The 15,788-nt window shown below is 39.5% G+C and overlaps 1 protein-coding gene across 4 annotated transcripts in view; it reads left to right on the top strand.

Annotated features, from left to right (window-relative positions):
- PIGN (phosphatidylinositol glycan anchor biosynthesis class N) overlaps positions 1–15,788 on the top strand; it is a 62,755-nt gene that overhangs the window by 31,966 nt on the left and 15,001 nt on the right. For all 4 annotated transcript variants that reach the window (XM_032223029.1, XM_032223030.1, XM_032223032.1 and 1 more), the window contains exons 19-26: positions 1–54; positions 3,530–3,638; positions 9,655–9,757; positions 10,492–10,594; positions 12,243–12,329; positions 12,973–13,028; positions 13,546–13,621; positions 15,670–15,743. The exon at positions 1–54 is cut by the window's left edge and continues 61 nt beyond it. In XM_032223029.1, the coding sequence (XP_032078920.1) occupies positions 1–54; positions 3,530–3,638; positions 9,655–9,757; positions 10,492–10,594; positions 12,243–12,329; positions 12,973–13,028; positions 13,546–13,621; positions 15,670–15,743 (662 nt within the window). The remainder of the gene's footprint in view (positions 55–3,529; positions 3,639–9,654; positions 9,758–10,491; positions 10,595–12,242; positions 12,330–12,972; positions 13,029–13,545; positions 13,622–15,669; positions 15,744–15,788) is intronic.

The raw sequence follows: 15,788 nt of genomic DNA, 5'->3' as shown, positions 1-15,788 counted from the left end.
AGGAGCAAAAATAAATATTTGCATCATAAAGATCTCAAAATATATCTATTTCAGGTAAGTAAGTTCTATAAATATGCATATGCTGCACAGAATCCAAATGCTGGAATGCTAATACTGGAAAGCAGTTACATTTCCCAGAGAGAAATTTTGGTGTTACGATAGTAAAGAATATATATAATATTTCACAACATTTTTAAAAAGAAGATATTAATCCAATTACACCAAGGAAACTGGGACCTTTTATTCAGCTTTCCCAATTAGGACTACAGGTAGTCCTCGATTTACAACAGTTCATTTGGTGACCATTGAAAATTACAATGGCACTGAAAAAAAGCGACCATTTGTCACACTTACGACCATTGTCTCATCCCCATGGTCACGTGATCAAAATTCAGATGCTTGGCAACTGACTTGTATTTATGAGGGTTGCAGCTTCCTGGGGCCATGTGATCACTTTTTCTGGCCTTCTGACTCGCAAAGTCAAGCCAAATTCACTTAACAACCAGGTTATTTATTTAACAACTGCAGTGATTCATTTAACACAGTGTTTCTCAACCTTGGCAACTTGAAGATGTCCGGGACTTCAACTCCCAGAATTCCCCAGCCAGCAAATGCTGGCTGGGGAATTCTGGGAATTGAAGTCCCGGACATCTTCAAGTTGCCAAGATTGAGAAACACTGATTTAACAACTGTACCAAGAAAGGTCATAAAATTGAGCAAAACCCACTTAACAAATGTCTCACTTAACAATGGAAATCTTGGCTCAGTTATGGTCTTAAATCAAGGATTACCTATATTCAAGTTTGGCATAAATAATTTGTGCAGTCCGATTTGTGTTGTTGGAGTGATTTTTTTTGCGTTTGGGCGCATAGAGTTGAGCAGCTGAAAAATTAAAGTACTCACAATTGAGGATCTTAGGTTAAAATATTATCCATGCATCTTTTCTGAGGAAGAAGAAATATTAAGAGCTAGTCTGAGCACTATTTTAAAGATTAGAACATGTCCAGTAGATGTCACTGTAAATTTAAGATACATGAAGGCATTGAAAGAAACTAATCCAGATTAAAATACTGTATATAAAGAATTATCATTGTGTAGTTTTGCTTGGAATTAGATATTGAATTTTTTTTTTCTCACATGATTTCAATTTTTGGGTCACTCTGTAAAAGTTTGAAACATTACAAAAATGTACTTTTTTTTTTTTTGCTGAAAATATAGTACATTTTTCCAATAGTAGAGAACCTTGGATTAATCCAAAAAGTGTCCTACATGAACTCCTTATCTCCCCAGACGGCCCCTTTGGTTAAAAATCTGATACAGGTAGTCCTTGATTTACGACCACAGTTGAGCCCAAAACTTCTGTTGCTTAATGAAACAGTTGTTAAGTGAGTTTTTCACGACCTTTCTTGCCGCAGTTGTTAAGTGAATCACTGCAGTTGTTAAATTAGTAACGCGGTTGTTAAGTGAATCTGGCTTCTCCGTTCCCCTTTGGTCACCAGAAGGACGCAAAAGGTGATCACGTGACCCGGGGACACTACAACCGCCATGCATATGAGCCAGTTACCAAATACCCAAGTTTTGATCATGTGACCATGAGATCGTTGCAAGGGCCATGTGAAAAACGTTCACAAGTCACTTTTTTCAGTGCCACCGTAACTTTGAATCGTCACTTATCAAATGGTTTAACTCGAGACTAGCTGTTTTTGTTAGGGGAGATCAGAAAGAGCCGAGGTGGCGCAGTGGTTAGGGTGCAGCACTGCAGGCCACTTCAGCTGACTGCTATCTGCAGTTCGGCGGTTCTAATCTCACCGGCTCAGGGTTGACTCAGCCTTCCATCCTTCCGAGGTGGGTAAAATGAGGACCCGGATTGTTGTTGGGGGCAATATGCTGACTCTGTAAACCGCTTAGAGAGGGCTGGAAGCCCTATGAAGCGGTATATAAGTCCAACTGCTATTGCTATCTATCTATCTATCTATCTATCTATCTATCTATCTATCTATCTATCTATCTATCTATCTATCTATCATCTATCTATCATCTATCTATCTATCTATCTATCTACCTATCTATCATCTATCTATCTATCTATCATCTATCTATCTATCTATCTATCTATCATCTATCTATCTATCTATCTATCTATCTATCTATCTATCTATCATCTATCATCTATCTATCTATCTATCTATCTATCTATCTATCTATCTATCATCTATCTATCTATCTATCTATCTATCTATCTACCTACCTACCTACCTACCTACCTACCTACCTACCTACCTACCTATCATCCATCCATCCATCCATCCATCCATCCATCCATCCATCCATCCATCCATCTATCTATCTATCTATCTATCTATCTATCTATCTATCTATCTATCTGGGTGAAATGAGGACCCAGACTGTGGGGGGGCGATACGCTGACTCTGTAAACCGCTTCGAGAGGGCTGAAAGCCCTATGGAGCGGTATATAAGTCCAACTGCTGTTGCTATTGCTAGTAGGTTTTTTTTTTGTCCTTATACATGAAATAAGGACAAAAAACAATGGCTCTGTACCATTACATCTTCTGAACCATTATTTTGTGGCCCTTTCTAAACACATTAAGAAACTGGCTTTGCTTTCCAATTGTGGTTGGCATAACTGGTGCCAATTTATTGTGCCTTTTATTAGGTTCACTCCTCTCTTACTTTTATATGAGAAAAGTGCTTTTTAACAATGAATTATTTCAATCCCTTTTTTGACACTCCAATAATATAGAGAGAAATTGATTTTGGATCATGCATAACACTGTTTTTAATAGAATTAAAATAAGAACATTATGCCATTTTATTAGTATTTAAGTTTAAAGTCCAAATTACGGTACGTCACATAGGTACAGTGGGAAAAGTGACAGGCAGCTTAGCAACTTATTATGGCTTCTCTGAACTGTCACATGATGACACCATCAGGCAAAGTTCAATGAACCAACATAAAACTTGATGCCAAATAGCCCTTGTTTGATGACCTCTAATTACTGCTCTAATCTGTAACTCTGAAATGGAATTCCTGTTGACAAATCTCCCTTTTAAATAAACTTCATTGAAAGCCTCCCTGAGTGCTTTTTGCTCTCTTATTTATTCAGTCTGGAGGAAATCAAGCATAAAATGCAGTTATGCAAGTATGAACCAACAGTTTGCTCTGGCAGTTCCTCAATGCATTCATGGTGATAATCCAAAATACAATGGGGTTATACAATATCTTAACGAATAATGTCATCAAATGAAATTTTAAGCAATGGGTGGTTTTGAAGGCTTCTCTACCCCCCTCCCTCTTCTACACAATTTCTTTTTATTTAAATCGTCAATTGAAGTTGATCATAATTCTTACAAAAGTGATAACATTCCAGTTTTTTTTAAAAAAAAAACTTTTTACCTTTGAAAAAAATCTGAACAGCCACTTTTTGTCTTGCTAGCATTTCTTAACGACTGCAATAAAGTGAAACCATTCTGATGGAACGATTGATTGTTTTATTTTTTTTATTATTAGTTGCTGAGTCTGGGGGCATCAACATACATTGTGAACAGTACTCACAGCAGTCTTCAGAGCAAACAAGGACTGCCTATCATAAATCAGGTTATCAGCTGGATGACATTGGGTAAGCCTCCCTCTCTCGACAGAGATTATTTTGGATAAAGATCTGTCGGGTACATATCAGAAATGCTGGTTTGCTGGCCTCTCTGCTATTGCTACACATGTTCTGTCATTGAGAAACATGATCTGAAGGATCCTACTCTGATAAAGATTTGTAATTACATAAGTACAGGAATCCATGTGCATTCTGTAATAATATAAGCAGATTTAACACACCATGATGAATATTTGTTTTGAAGTAGATGAGAGATTGCATTAATTAGTGGCCTTGTTAAGTGTTGAGGGGGGGGTTCAACATAAACAGCAGTGGATTAAGGGACTAAGTTTGCTACAGTTATTGATCCTGGAAGGATGTAGGAGTTGCAAAGAATTGAGAAAGCAGCTAACAAAGCATATTGTGGGTGTGAATTCCTCAGTTTAATTTTCTTATTGGGAAAAAAATAATAATTTAAGAAAAAAAGGCTTTGCATGAACCTCCAAAGAACTGTTCTTGAGCCGAGGTGGCGCAGTGGGTAGAGTGCAGTACTGCAGCCACTTCAGCTGACTGTTATCTGCAGTTCAGCGGTTCTAATCTCACCGGCTCAAGGTTGACTCAGCCTTCCATCCTTCCGAGGTGGGTGAAATGAGGACCCAGACTGTGGGGGCGATATGCTGACTCTGTAAACCACTTAGAGAGGGCTGAAAGCTCTATGAAGCGGTATATACTGCTATTGCTATTGCTCTAAACATGGACACATAATAATATGTTAGTGTTGAATAATAAGTGCCTATCTCTTCTCAACTATAAAGTTCACAATCTCTCACCTAATCTTCCAGATAAGGTTGTTGCAAACATAACAGGATTGAGGGCAGCCACGTGCGCTATGCTATAAATACATTCCATTAAGTGTTGCATATAGCAATAGAGTCAGGCAGATGCTGAGAGTTTATGAACAACCATACATTCCTTAAAAACAAAAAGAGGATCACTAATAAACATAAAGCATTCGCTCCTCAACGTAAGGCCGTATCTTAACAATTCCCACCTGTCCCCTCCCCGCACTCGAAAGTTATGTGAATTAGAACTGGGGATTTTCCAAGTTTTTGTAAGCCAGTGCTTGCTGATACTTGTTCTTATATGTGATTGTAGAGCATGATGTTTCTGCTTCTGCTTGCTGCTGCCAGTTAAGGGCAGGCAATCCCGATCTTTCATAAAGACTCTGCAGGCCAGGAATGTTTGTTTTGAAAGCTCATTCTTGCCACTTCAAGCTGGCTGCTGTTCTCTCTGCCCTCCCCAATATTTGCCTTTTGTCCATCAGTTCCCTAGGAGTCAGATCTGACATTTGGAGAGTGATCAGACTTGGAAGAGGCACGTTAAGCATAAGAAGTTTCATAACAGCTATAAGCCAGGATGGGCCTGGTGAGATTTGTTCTCACACTTATCCAAATACGTTCTTGTACTCATCTAAAGTACCAGATCCTTATTCCTTGGGGTCGCAATTTCCTTTTCCTTGTTCTACCTGTAACCTCAGCTTTTCTTCATGTCGGCCCTACAATCCATCAAAAACACATTTTTATGTATTCTTCTGTTCTAAGTTGCAGTCAAGAACAAAACAGCCCCCCCCCCCCCTTAAATAGTATAAGTCAGTGTTTCTCAACCTTGGCAACTTGAAGATGTCCGGACTTCAACTCCCAGAATTCCCCAGCCAGCGAATGCTGGCTGGGGAATTCTGGGAGTTGAAGTCCGGGCATCTTCAAGTTGCCAAGGTTGAGAAACACTGGTATAAGTTGTTGCTTGCTGTATCTCCTTCCAGAATATTTGCTGGTTGCAACACTTGCTGAAAATTTTTTTTTAGTTAAAATCAGCACGTGAGCAGCAACAAAATATGAGTTGCTGCTAATTGTTTTTAAGATGTATGTTTTCTGTTGTATAGTTTAGCTACAGGTATCCGGTTCCACCACAAAACCGCGGATGACAAAATCGCGCTCGACGAAAGCGCGCATTTGACGTCATCACAGCGCGACGAAAACATTGCACTGTGATCGATAAATGTAAAAATAAAGCGAAAACCTTACCCTAACCCCCCCAAACCTAACCCTTAACCTAACCCTAAACCTAACCCTAAACCTAACCCCAAACCTAACCCCAAACCTAACCCTAAACCTAACCCTAAACCTAACCCTTAACCTAACCCTAAATCTAACCCTAAACCTAACCCTTAACCTAACCCTAACCTAACCCTAACCCTAACCCTTAACCTAACCCTAAATCTAACCCTAAACCTAACCCTTAACCTAACGCTAAACCTAACGCTAACCCTTAACCTGACGCTAAACGTAACCCTAACGCTCTAAACCTAACCCTAACCCTTAACCTAACCCTAAATCTAACCCTAAACCTAACCCTTAACCTAACCCTAAACCTAACCCTAAACCTAACCCTAAACCTAACCCTAAATCTAACCCTAAACCTAACCCTTAACCTAATGCTAAACCTAACGCTAACCCTTAACCTGACGCTAAACGTAACCCTAACGCTCTAAACCTAACCCTAACCCTTAACCTAACCCTAAATCTAACCCTAAACCTAACCCTTAACCTAACCCTAAACCTAACCCTAAACCTAACCCTAAATCTAACCCTAAACCTAACCCTTAACCTAACGCTAAACCTAACGCTAACCCTTAACCTGACGCTAAACGTAACCCTAACGCTCTAAACCTAACCCTAACCCTTAACCTAACCCTAAATCTAACCCTAAACCTAACCCTTAACCTAACGCTAACCCTTAACCTAACGCTAAACGTAACCCTAACCCTAAACCTAACCCTTACCTTTATGTGAATCGGCTTGCTTTAATTTTATTTTTATTTCAATTTTAATTTTTTTTCGTCGCGCTGTGATGACGTCAAATGCGCGCTTTCGGCGAGCGCGATTTTGTCGTCCGCAGTTTTGACGGGTCACGCAGGTATCCTCGACTTACAACAGTTCATTTAGTGACGGTTCAGAGTTTCAACGGCAGTATGAAAAGTGACCTATAACTCTTGTTCGCAGTTACAACCTTTGCGGCATCCCCATGATCATGTGATCAAAATTAAGATGCTTGGCCACTGGTTCATATTTATGACCGTTGCTATGCCCCAAGGTCGTGTGATTCCCTTTTGCGACCCGACAAGCAAAATCAATGGGGAAATTCAGATTCACTTAACAAGCAAGTTACTAACTTATCAACCGCAGTAAGAAAGGTCGTAAAAAGGAGCATGACTCTCTTAACAACAGAAAGTTCGGGCTCAATTGTGGTCGTAAGTTGAGGACTACCTGTATTTACTGCAGCACAATCTGATTGTGGCCTAGCTATTAGCCGTGGTTTTTGAAATCTACTTTGAAAGAATACGTTATCTGGCTTGGCTCATCTTCATTCAGAAATAGGAAGGCTGGCTGTGGTTTCTTATCTGATCTTCATTTTCAGAAGCCTGGTTCCTTTCTGACGAGTCCATACGAATTAAGGCATTTATATAAATTCCAATCCTTATAATCAATTATAGAGTCTTGGTTTAAATGTTGTGTGGTGGCAACGAGGAAGGGCTAGAATTGGGCAGCCCTCAAGACAAAAATCTAACCCCAGCCATAGAAACGGACTGGATACAGGGGCCACCCCAGAGTTTTGGGTGGTGGGAGGTGTTTGCCTTATGTCTGGAACAGTGGTGGGTTTCAAAAATTTTTTGAACCTACTCTGTGGGTGTGGCCTCCTTTGTGGGAGTGGCTTGCCGGTCATGTGACCTGGTGGGAGTGGCTTGTTGGCCATGTGTTTCTTTCTTTCTTTCTTTCTTCTTTCTTTCTTTCTTTCTTTCTTCTTTCTTTCTTTCTTTCTTTCTTTCTTCTTTCCTTCTTTATCTCTCTCTCTCTCTCTCTCTCCTTCCTTTTGTCTCTCTGTCCCTTTTTCCTTTTTTTCTTTCATCTCTCTCTCACTTTTTCTTTTTTTTTCTTTTTTTCTTTCTTTCTCTTTCTCTCTCTCTCTCTCTCTCTCTGTGTCAGTGGTGGGTTTCAAAAAATTTTGGAACCTCTTCTGTAGGTGTGGCCTGCTTTCTGGTGGAACCTCTTCTAACCGGTTCGGTAGATTTGACGAACCGGTTCCACTGAACTGGTGCGAACTGGTAGGAAACCCACCTCTGGTCTGGAAGGACTGATCATATCTAAATCTGTGCTTAAAATTAAATTGTTTTTCTATATCTGTGATGTGTTTATTCTTGGTATTATCTTCCTTCTTTTTGGTTTGAATTCTAAATTCTGTCGCTCTTTATTTCTACATTTTAAAGGAAATAAATTTTTTTTAAATTAAAACTTTAGCCTGCTTTATCTTACCGGGTGATTTTGTGAAGAAAAACAGAAGAGGGAATGCTATTTATGCTTGATGTGAGCTCCTGAAGAAAGTAGATAACAAGCCTAAGAAAAGATAATATTCCACTCTGTTTTTTGTAACTGAGGCTTGAGAAATAATTAATCAGCAGTAGAGTGAACTCTTTGACATCTGATTCTTTCCAGTTGCACAATCCTAGCCTTTTATGTCAAGAACCTCCCATCACCTGACTGTTTTGATCTAGGTTCTGCCCCATCACCCTTCGAATATTGATCTTGCATAAGAGGCTTGGTGGAAACCTGATCAGATGTTCTCCATGCTGTGTGCCAAGATGAATAAAGGTCTTGAAAGTTTTGCCTCTGAGCTTCCCTCACTGACATGTGGGGAAACGATACAGGCTCCAAGCACTAAAACAGTCCACTTTGCTAACTCTTCACCCTGGTCTTTGTTTTTTTCCATGTTACTTAGAAGAGGCAGGTGTCTTATGACCCTAGATCAGTGTTTCTCAACCTTGGCAACTTGAAGATGTCTGGATTTCAACTCCCAGAATTCCCCAGCCAGCATTCGCTGGCTGGGGAATTCTGGGAGTTGAAGTCCAGACATCTTCAAGTTGCCAAGGTTGAGAAACACTGCCCTAGATCATTCATACCTCCCCCTTTTTAAAAATCTTTTAAGTTGTCTCCTTTTCTGTGCTTTGTCTGGCATTAGAGCACTGGTTTGAAGCAAGTATTACAGACCTCTGTATTTCTAGTTTCCAAATTGCCCAATGCAAATGTCACTTAAAGAGGAAGACTTTAAACTTAAACTTTAATAGGATTTGTATGCTGCCCACTCCCTAGGGCCTCTGGGCAGCTCACAACAAGTGAAAGCATTTAAAACATTTAAAAATACAGAATTAAAATCAACACAACATCCATTCCATCAAATGGGGCTGGAAATTAATCAACAGCCCCAGGCCTGCCGGAAGAGCCAGGTCTTGGTCGATTTACGGAAGGCCGGAAGAGTGGTGAGGGTCCGGATCTCTGCGGGTAGCTCGTTCCACAAGGCTGGTGCAGCTACAGAGAAGGCCCTCCCTCGGGGAGCCGCCAACCGGCATTGTCCGATCGACGGCACCCGGAGGAGGCCCAACCTGTGTGATCTTATTGGTCGTTGGGAGGTAAATGGCAGGAGGCAGTCTCTCAGGTAGCCAGGTCCAATACCATGTAGGGCTTTAAAAGTAACAACTAGCACCTTGAAGCGGGTCCGGAGACCAATAGGAAGCCAGTGCAGCTCGCGGAGGATAGGTGTAACGTGGGTGTACCTCGGTACACCCATTATCGCTCGCGCGGCTGCATTCTGGACCAGCTGTAGTCTTCGGACACTCTTCAAGAGCAGCTCCATGTAGAGTGCGTTACAGTAAGAAAGTATTGAATACAAATTAGCATCCTCCTCCATGATTGAAATTCAACATGGCTTTACTAACTGCCCTTGTTTTGTTTATGCTCAGCATAAATTATGCAGTTTCATCAAAAGGTATAAAAAGTGCATTTCTTCTTGCTCTTCTGTATTAGTCCCATAACTTCCAGGAATGCAATGCAAACTAGCCAGTAGTTTACAGATACTCCATGGCTCCCAAATTTTAGGGTGCTGTTAAAGACATGCTCAACTATTTTTCTTTTGACAGATAATATTTTATTTCTTACAGTTTCATCCTTGATAGTGCCACTCCTGAGTCCCACTTATCTGTCCCTGAGGCTGCTGAGCATACTTCTTTCTCTGATGTCAACTTATCTTCTCCTTAGCACCGGGTATTTTTTTCTCCCTTTCTTAAAAAATAAAAATATAAAGTTGCCCTTGAATTGAGTTTGACTCCTGATGATTGTATGCAACAGATGGCAGCACTTCCTTTGAACTTGGAAATTAGATGGTTAAGGTTTGGTTAATAGAGCCGAGGTGGCGCAGTGGTTAGGGTGCAGTACTGCAGGCCACTTCAGCTGACTGCTATCTGCAGTTCGGCGGTTCAAATCTCACCGGCTCAAGGTTGACTCAGCCTTCTATCCTTCCAAGGTGGGTGAAATGAGGACCCAGACTGTGGGGGCAAGTTGCTGACTCTGTAAACCACTTAGAGGGGGCTGAAAGTCCTATGAAGCGGTATATAAGTCTAACTGCTATTGCTATTGCTATTGCTAATATTTGGATGGAAGCCCAGCAAGATTTCTAGGCCTCTTAGATAGACTGGGAAATAGGAAAATTGTCATGGGGGAAGGCAGTGGCAAACGGCTTCCATAACGTTGCAAAAGAAATTACATGGATTTGTTAGTTTGATGGCTGGGAATTTAGTATGACTCAAGATAATCTTACTTGTATTCTGTATGCGTAGAATTGCTTTGGGTTTGGGGAAGGTTATGCAGTTGTGAGAATTTATTGAATATTGTTACATTTGTGAAAATATCCGTTTATCCCGTAAGACAAAAAGTTCAAAGTATGGCACGTTTCTCATTTCCTTTATATTTACTTGCTGTCAAAATATGTGCTGATGTAGGTTTGAAGCCCTTTTCCCTCTGGTGTTGGCTTTGTTGATGTTCGTGTGGTTAGACGTGGAGCAAGAAGCAATCCAACAGTATGGAATTCCATTTAAACCTCAGGTAAACTATTCAGTACACACCTCAGGGAAAAATGCTGCCACCTATTTTCCCCAGCAATTAAAATCCCAGCTGACTCACGAGCCTGGGAACGTAGCCACAGAATCCCAACCACCTCAGTGCTCGTATTTCTAAAACAGAATGCTCAAATAAGAGAAGTCCGGCGGTTTCACAGACACTCATTAGCTGTGGCCAAAGAGGTGGCCAGATTTCCCAGAAGCCAGTGTGTATTTCACCAGCCCCAATCTAACTAGTTACAGTCAGAGGAAACCAGAGCCAAGTCATCTAGTAGCATTAGAATGTTTTGAAAATAGTCACAGTCCCGTAAACCCAGTCTTCATGAACTTATGGGAATTCTTTTGAAAAACACCTGAAAGCTACCTTCAGATGGGCCACTTCAGGCAGTGTTTTCACATCCAGGCCCCATTTTTATCTATGAACACTAATGGTTGCAAGGCCACTGTTGTTAATGCAATTATACTCACCAGATTGAGGGAAGTTGGCATTTTGGAACCCACTCTTCAGATTGAATGAATGATGATAACACTGGCAAAGATACTTATGGTATCTTCTTTTAATATAAAGTTTTTTATTTTTTCATTTTCATAACATATAACCGCATGTATACTATTACATACCAACATCATATTATATTATTAAATGTTTACATCAGTTCGTCTTACCATCAAATCCCATCCAGGATACCATGCTGAATGCTACAGCACATTTCAGGACATCAGTAGATCTGGAGACATTAAAAAGAGATAAGATTTTGAAGGATTTAAAAGTCAACGGATTGCTTGGAAGAGCTGAATATGTTTGGAAAAGAAACTATGATAGGCAACTTCAAATGTATAGAAAGACATCATGTTGAAAGATTGAACAGGCTTATTTTATGCACGTGGCTATGTAGTTTAGAACTAGAATAGTGAAAACTTGTTCCATAAAAATCTGCTAATATCTGCCTCTTTGATTGTTATTAAAACAGTGAGGACATTGAGGTATTAGCAAATGTAGTTTGCATTCTGAATTGAAGTTTCTATGTTAACCAGAAGTGTACAAGATGCCTTTTTAAAGTCCTTTCTTTATCTCTGATTCTACTTATTTAAGCCTCTGAATCCAGGGTATGTGAGAGCAGTGGGCAAAAGGTGCTAGAAACTCATCAGAGCAACTTTCAGTATGGGTTTGGTACTGCAATATCTTTGCTCCATAAAGCTCTAGCATAGCTGGCTGGGGAATTCTGGGAGTTGAAGTCCACAGGACTTAAAGTCACCAAGGTTGAGAAACACTGCTCTAGAGGATATTGCTAGAAAGCAGAATCAACTTTTCTGGATTAGGAAAATATACCACTTTGTAGGACATTGGGGAAAAGAAGAAAAACCACGAGAGCCAATGGATAGGTCAGAGTATTATTTCCTTACTTAAGGCAACCAAAGTACTTGTCTAGTTACCAGTATTTGAAAAGTAACTTTCTTGTAATAATAATTGAGATATGACAAAGTTGTAGAACAAGAGGTTTTGTGTAGATTCTCTGGATTCTCTGAAGAAGAGAACTTAACTTCTCATTTGATCTCTGGGATATATACTTTTAATATGAATGCAATCCTATCTGATGCTATGTTACTGATTTCTCTTTTTTCTGTTTTTGTAGCTTGCTGCTCTCAGCTTTTCTTACACTACAGATACACCCCAGTTTCGACCACTTCATGTTGATGACCTGAGGAGGGCTTTTTTCTATGTATCCTTTGATTAGGAAAACAGATATTCAGCTAGAGCACAGTGAAGATGATTTTAAAAAAACAGTTGCTTTTAGGAAGTTATTGCCTAAACAATTTACTGTTATTTAAGGTTATTTTGATAGATTTATTTTAGGATTATGGTTCAATTACTATCACAAAACAATCTGATGGTGGCATTTTGACTTTTTCTAAATATTATCAATCTAGATTTGTTACTTAGAAAGTGTTAGCAGCCAATTAACTTCATATAGCTTCAAACACAAGAATGGAAAATCTTATTTTCCATGCGTTTAGGTTTTTGTACTCAATAACTATTTCCTCTTAAGGAACCAAAGAATGTAATATCTATGCAAAGTTAAAAGAGGGGAGCTGCAGTGATTTGCTGTTTGTTCATATATGTATATGGGTTTAGTACCCTGTGGAAAGCTGGCTGGCATATTAATCTCACTAATAGTTGCAATTCCGGGTGGTGTTCTCAGATGAATATTATAAGTCATAATTTTGAGTACATATACAGAGAATTGCAATGTATATACTTGTTAGTTCATGGATCAGTCAGGAAATTTTAACTTTTGCAAAAAAAAAATGCAGTAAACAATTATGCTTTGTTGGCAATATTGCATTTTCCTCAACTTGATGCAGGTTTTCTTCATAGTGACGGCCTTTTTTGGAACTGGAAATATAGCTTCTATTAACAGGTACACTGACCTAAAAGCAACCATCGCAATCCCTCCATTCTGTTTCCGCTTACTTGTTTCTATACTAAACAATTTAAGCAAACGCCTTCATAATTGCATATAATATTGCATACCCTGAAATGTTTTACGTTTTATATTAATCATGATGAGGGGAAAAGATGCGCCAATGCTTTTGTGTATGTCACTTTGTTTACTAACAGATCTAGGCGCGACTGATAATGATCAGTGGGAAAGGAAATGATACAAGGAAATATTTTGTGAGATCATTGGGGCTTTAAAAATATTTAAGTAAGAGGTAGAAGGCTGTCACTTACAGACTTAAAACCACTAAAATTCGTAGAAGTAGAAGTAGAAGCAGTGCAAACTAGCAGCGCATCTCCTTGGCTACATAATAGTGTCACATTTTCGTAATTGAGACAAAGGACACAAATGCTGTTTTCTGTTTCCTCCTGGAATGAATTGTCTACAAAAGCACACATTAATAATGTTCTGTTCTGCTCTCACTCTTAAACTCTAGCTTTGATCCTACCTCGGTTTACTGCTTCTTGACCGTGTTCAGCCCTTTCCTGATGGGAGGATTGCTCTTGTGGAAGGTCAGTATTTAGAAAATGTTATTTGTTAGGCCAGATAGGCCAGCAGTTTTCAACCCCTGTGCTGTACACATTGATGTGCCCCAAAAAGATCCGCAGGTATGCCGTGTCAGTAAGCCACAGGAAGGGACAGGACACGCCACACAGCTATGTAACTAAAGCCTCACCTGCACGACATCACCTAAGATAGAGTGGTTCCCTTTCTGTTCCCGAGTCTCGGCAGCCTGTGATGTCATGGCACTTCCGGTTTCACGAGCTGGAAGTCCCATCTAGGTATGAGATGTCTATAGTAAGATCAAAAGTACTGGGATAGGCTGCAGTTCTACTGTACACTTGTTACTATACCTTAAAGCTAGTAAGGTTCACGTTCCAACAAATAATCTGTTAATTATTTTTCACCTGTTTCAATAATTTGTAAGCCGCCCAAAATCATCTTGTAGAGGAGATGGGCAGCATAGAAATTTAATAGCGATAGAGAGATAGGAAGGAAAGGAAAGGAGGAAGGAAGGAAGGAAAGAAAGAAAGAAAAAGAAGGAAGGAAGAATGAATTGGCCTATGTATGGTTTTTGTACTACTTTTTCAAATGTAGAATACTAGACTTTTAGTGTGCCTCTGTTTTAACATGTTTTATTTTGTCTGATTTTCACTTTTATGATTTCCACTTTATGAAATCATAAAATATATGGCCAAGGGATAAACTGAGTCAATTCCAAAAACCTGATCCTCTTCTCTCACAGGCTAGATGTCACCGGAGAATGTGTCAGAGCATCACTGACGTCGATGGGCACTTCGCCTTAGCTGTGACAATATAATAAGAGTTAACCAGAGAGGCAGTTTCTGTAAGCAGGTCAATAAAGAACAGGCTAGAAACCACACCAGAATGTTTCCTTCCTGCCTTCCTTACAGGATTAGCCCTGTAAAGTGGGAAAAAACAAAAGGAGATTTCTTCCAACAATTGGTTCTCTGAACTGCCTAGAAAGTTACCAACCGGTTCTCCCGAATAGGTGCGAACCGGCTGAATCCCACCACTGGGTTTATATCAAAATAATGGAAGCTGTACTACATGAATGCCGTAAAAGAGAGGAGGAAAAAAAGTCATTTTTTTCTCTCTCTGCCACTTCAGGAAACGTAGCATAATTTCCAGAGTAAATAAGATGAGGCTGTTCTTCATTTTGCCCGAGAAAAAAAGAGAAAAAAATGCATGGTACTCAGGAATACCATCTTTTAAATCTTATAGAAGAATGATGAGGCTGAATACCCTTATCATGCATGCCACAAGTCACACCTTCAAAACTGCATGGAACAAGAACCCTTCAGAGCTAGATCACTATGATGTACTTAGATTCTGAATTTGAAAGACAACTATTGAGAGAACATATTTTTAAAAAGCCCTTACAACATAGCATTTTGCAAAAATATACTACTGTGGAATTCACTGAGCTCCTGAGAGCGACCCCTTCTTTCACCAATGTTTGAAAAAACAGTCTGCACGCCTAGGTACTTGATTTTATACACCCGTGGCCACGGAAGTGATTGGAACACCTGATTCTGATTATTTAGATGGTTGAGCGAATACTTTTGGCAATATAGTGTACATTCTGGGGATTTGTTTTAGCAGAAATTATCAGAATGTCCACAGTGAAAATAGCACTGGTGGTTGTTCTGGGACAGGGGAATGTGTTTACCAGTAGTGATTTTCCATATCACTAAACAGCTTCTCAGCATTTATATGGAAAATGTTCCTTGAAAGTAGATAATTTATTTAAAAAGATGTCATTTTGTAGTCTGTTTATTTTAATAACCTTTTAAAAAGGTTTAGCGTAATGCAGCAGCCCATATTTGCCAGGGCTGAAAAGAAAGTTTAAATTTAAACAACCGTCTTAATTGTTTAAAAAGAATATATTGCAGTCTCTGCATTCAGCCTGATAAAACTTTGGGCTGTGCATAAATGACTCTCTGAGTATTAGCAATGTTAATTTTGGCATCCTTTCTTTTTGTTTTGTTGTGTGGGAACCTGCCATCAGCTTAACAGAATTGTGTTTATTGAACAGGTTGCAATCCCCTTTGTTCTTGTGTCATGTGCATTTGAAGCTATTCAAGTCACAACCCAGCTATCAACTAAAAGGTAACGCTTTTTAGTGACTTTTTCACTTACTGAATCAGAAGTTGC

The sequence above is a fragment of the Thamnophis elegans genome, chromosome 8 (assembly GCF_009769535.1).
Source record: "Thamnophis elegans isolate rThaEle1 chromosome 8, rThaEle1.pri, whole genome shotgun sequence".
Lineage (NCBI taxonomy): Eukaryota > Metazoa > Chordata > Lepidosauria > Squamata > Colubridae > Thamnophis > Thamnophis elegans.
This window is presented reverse-complemented; position numbering and strand designations above follow the sequence as displayed.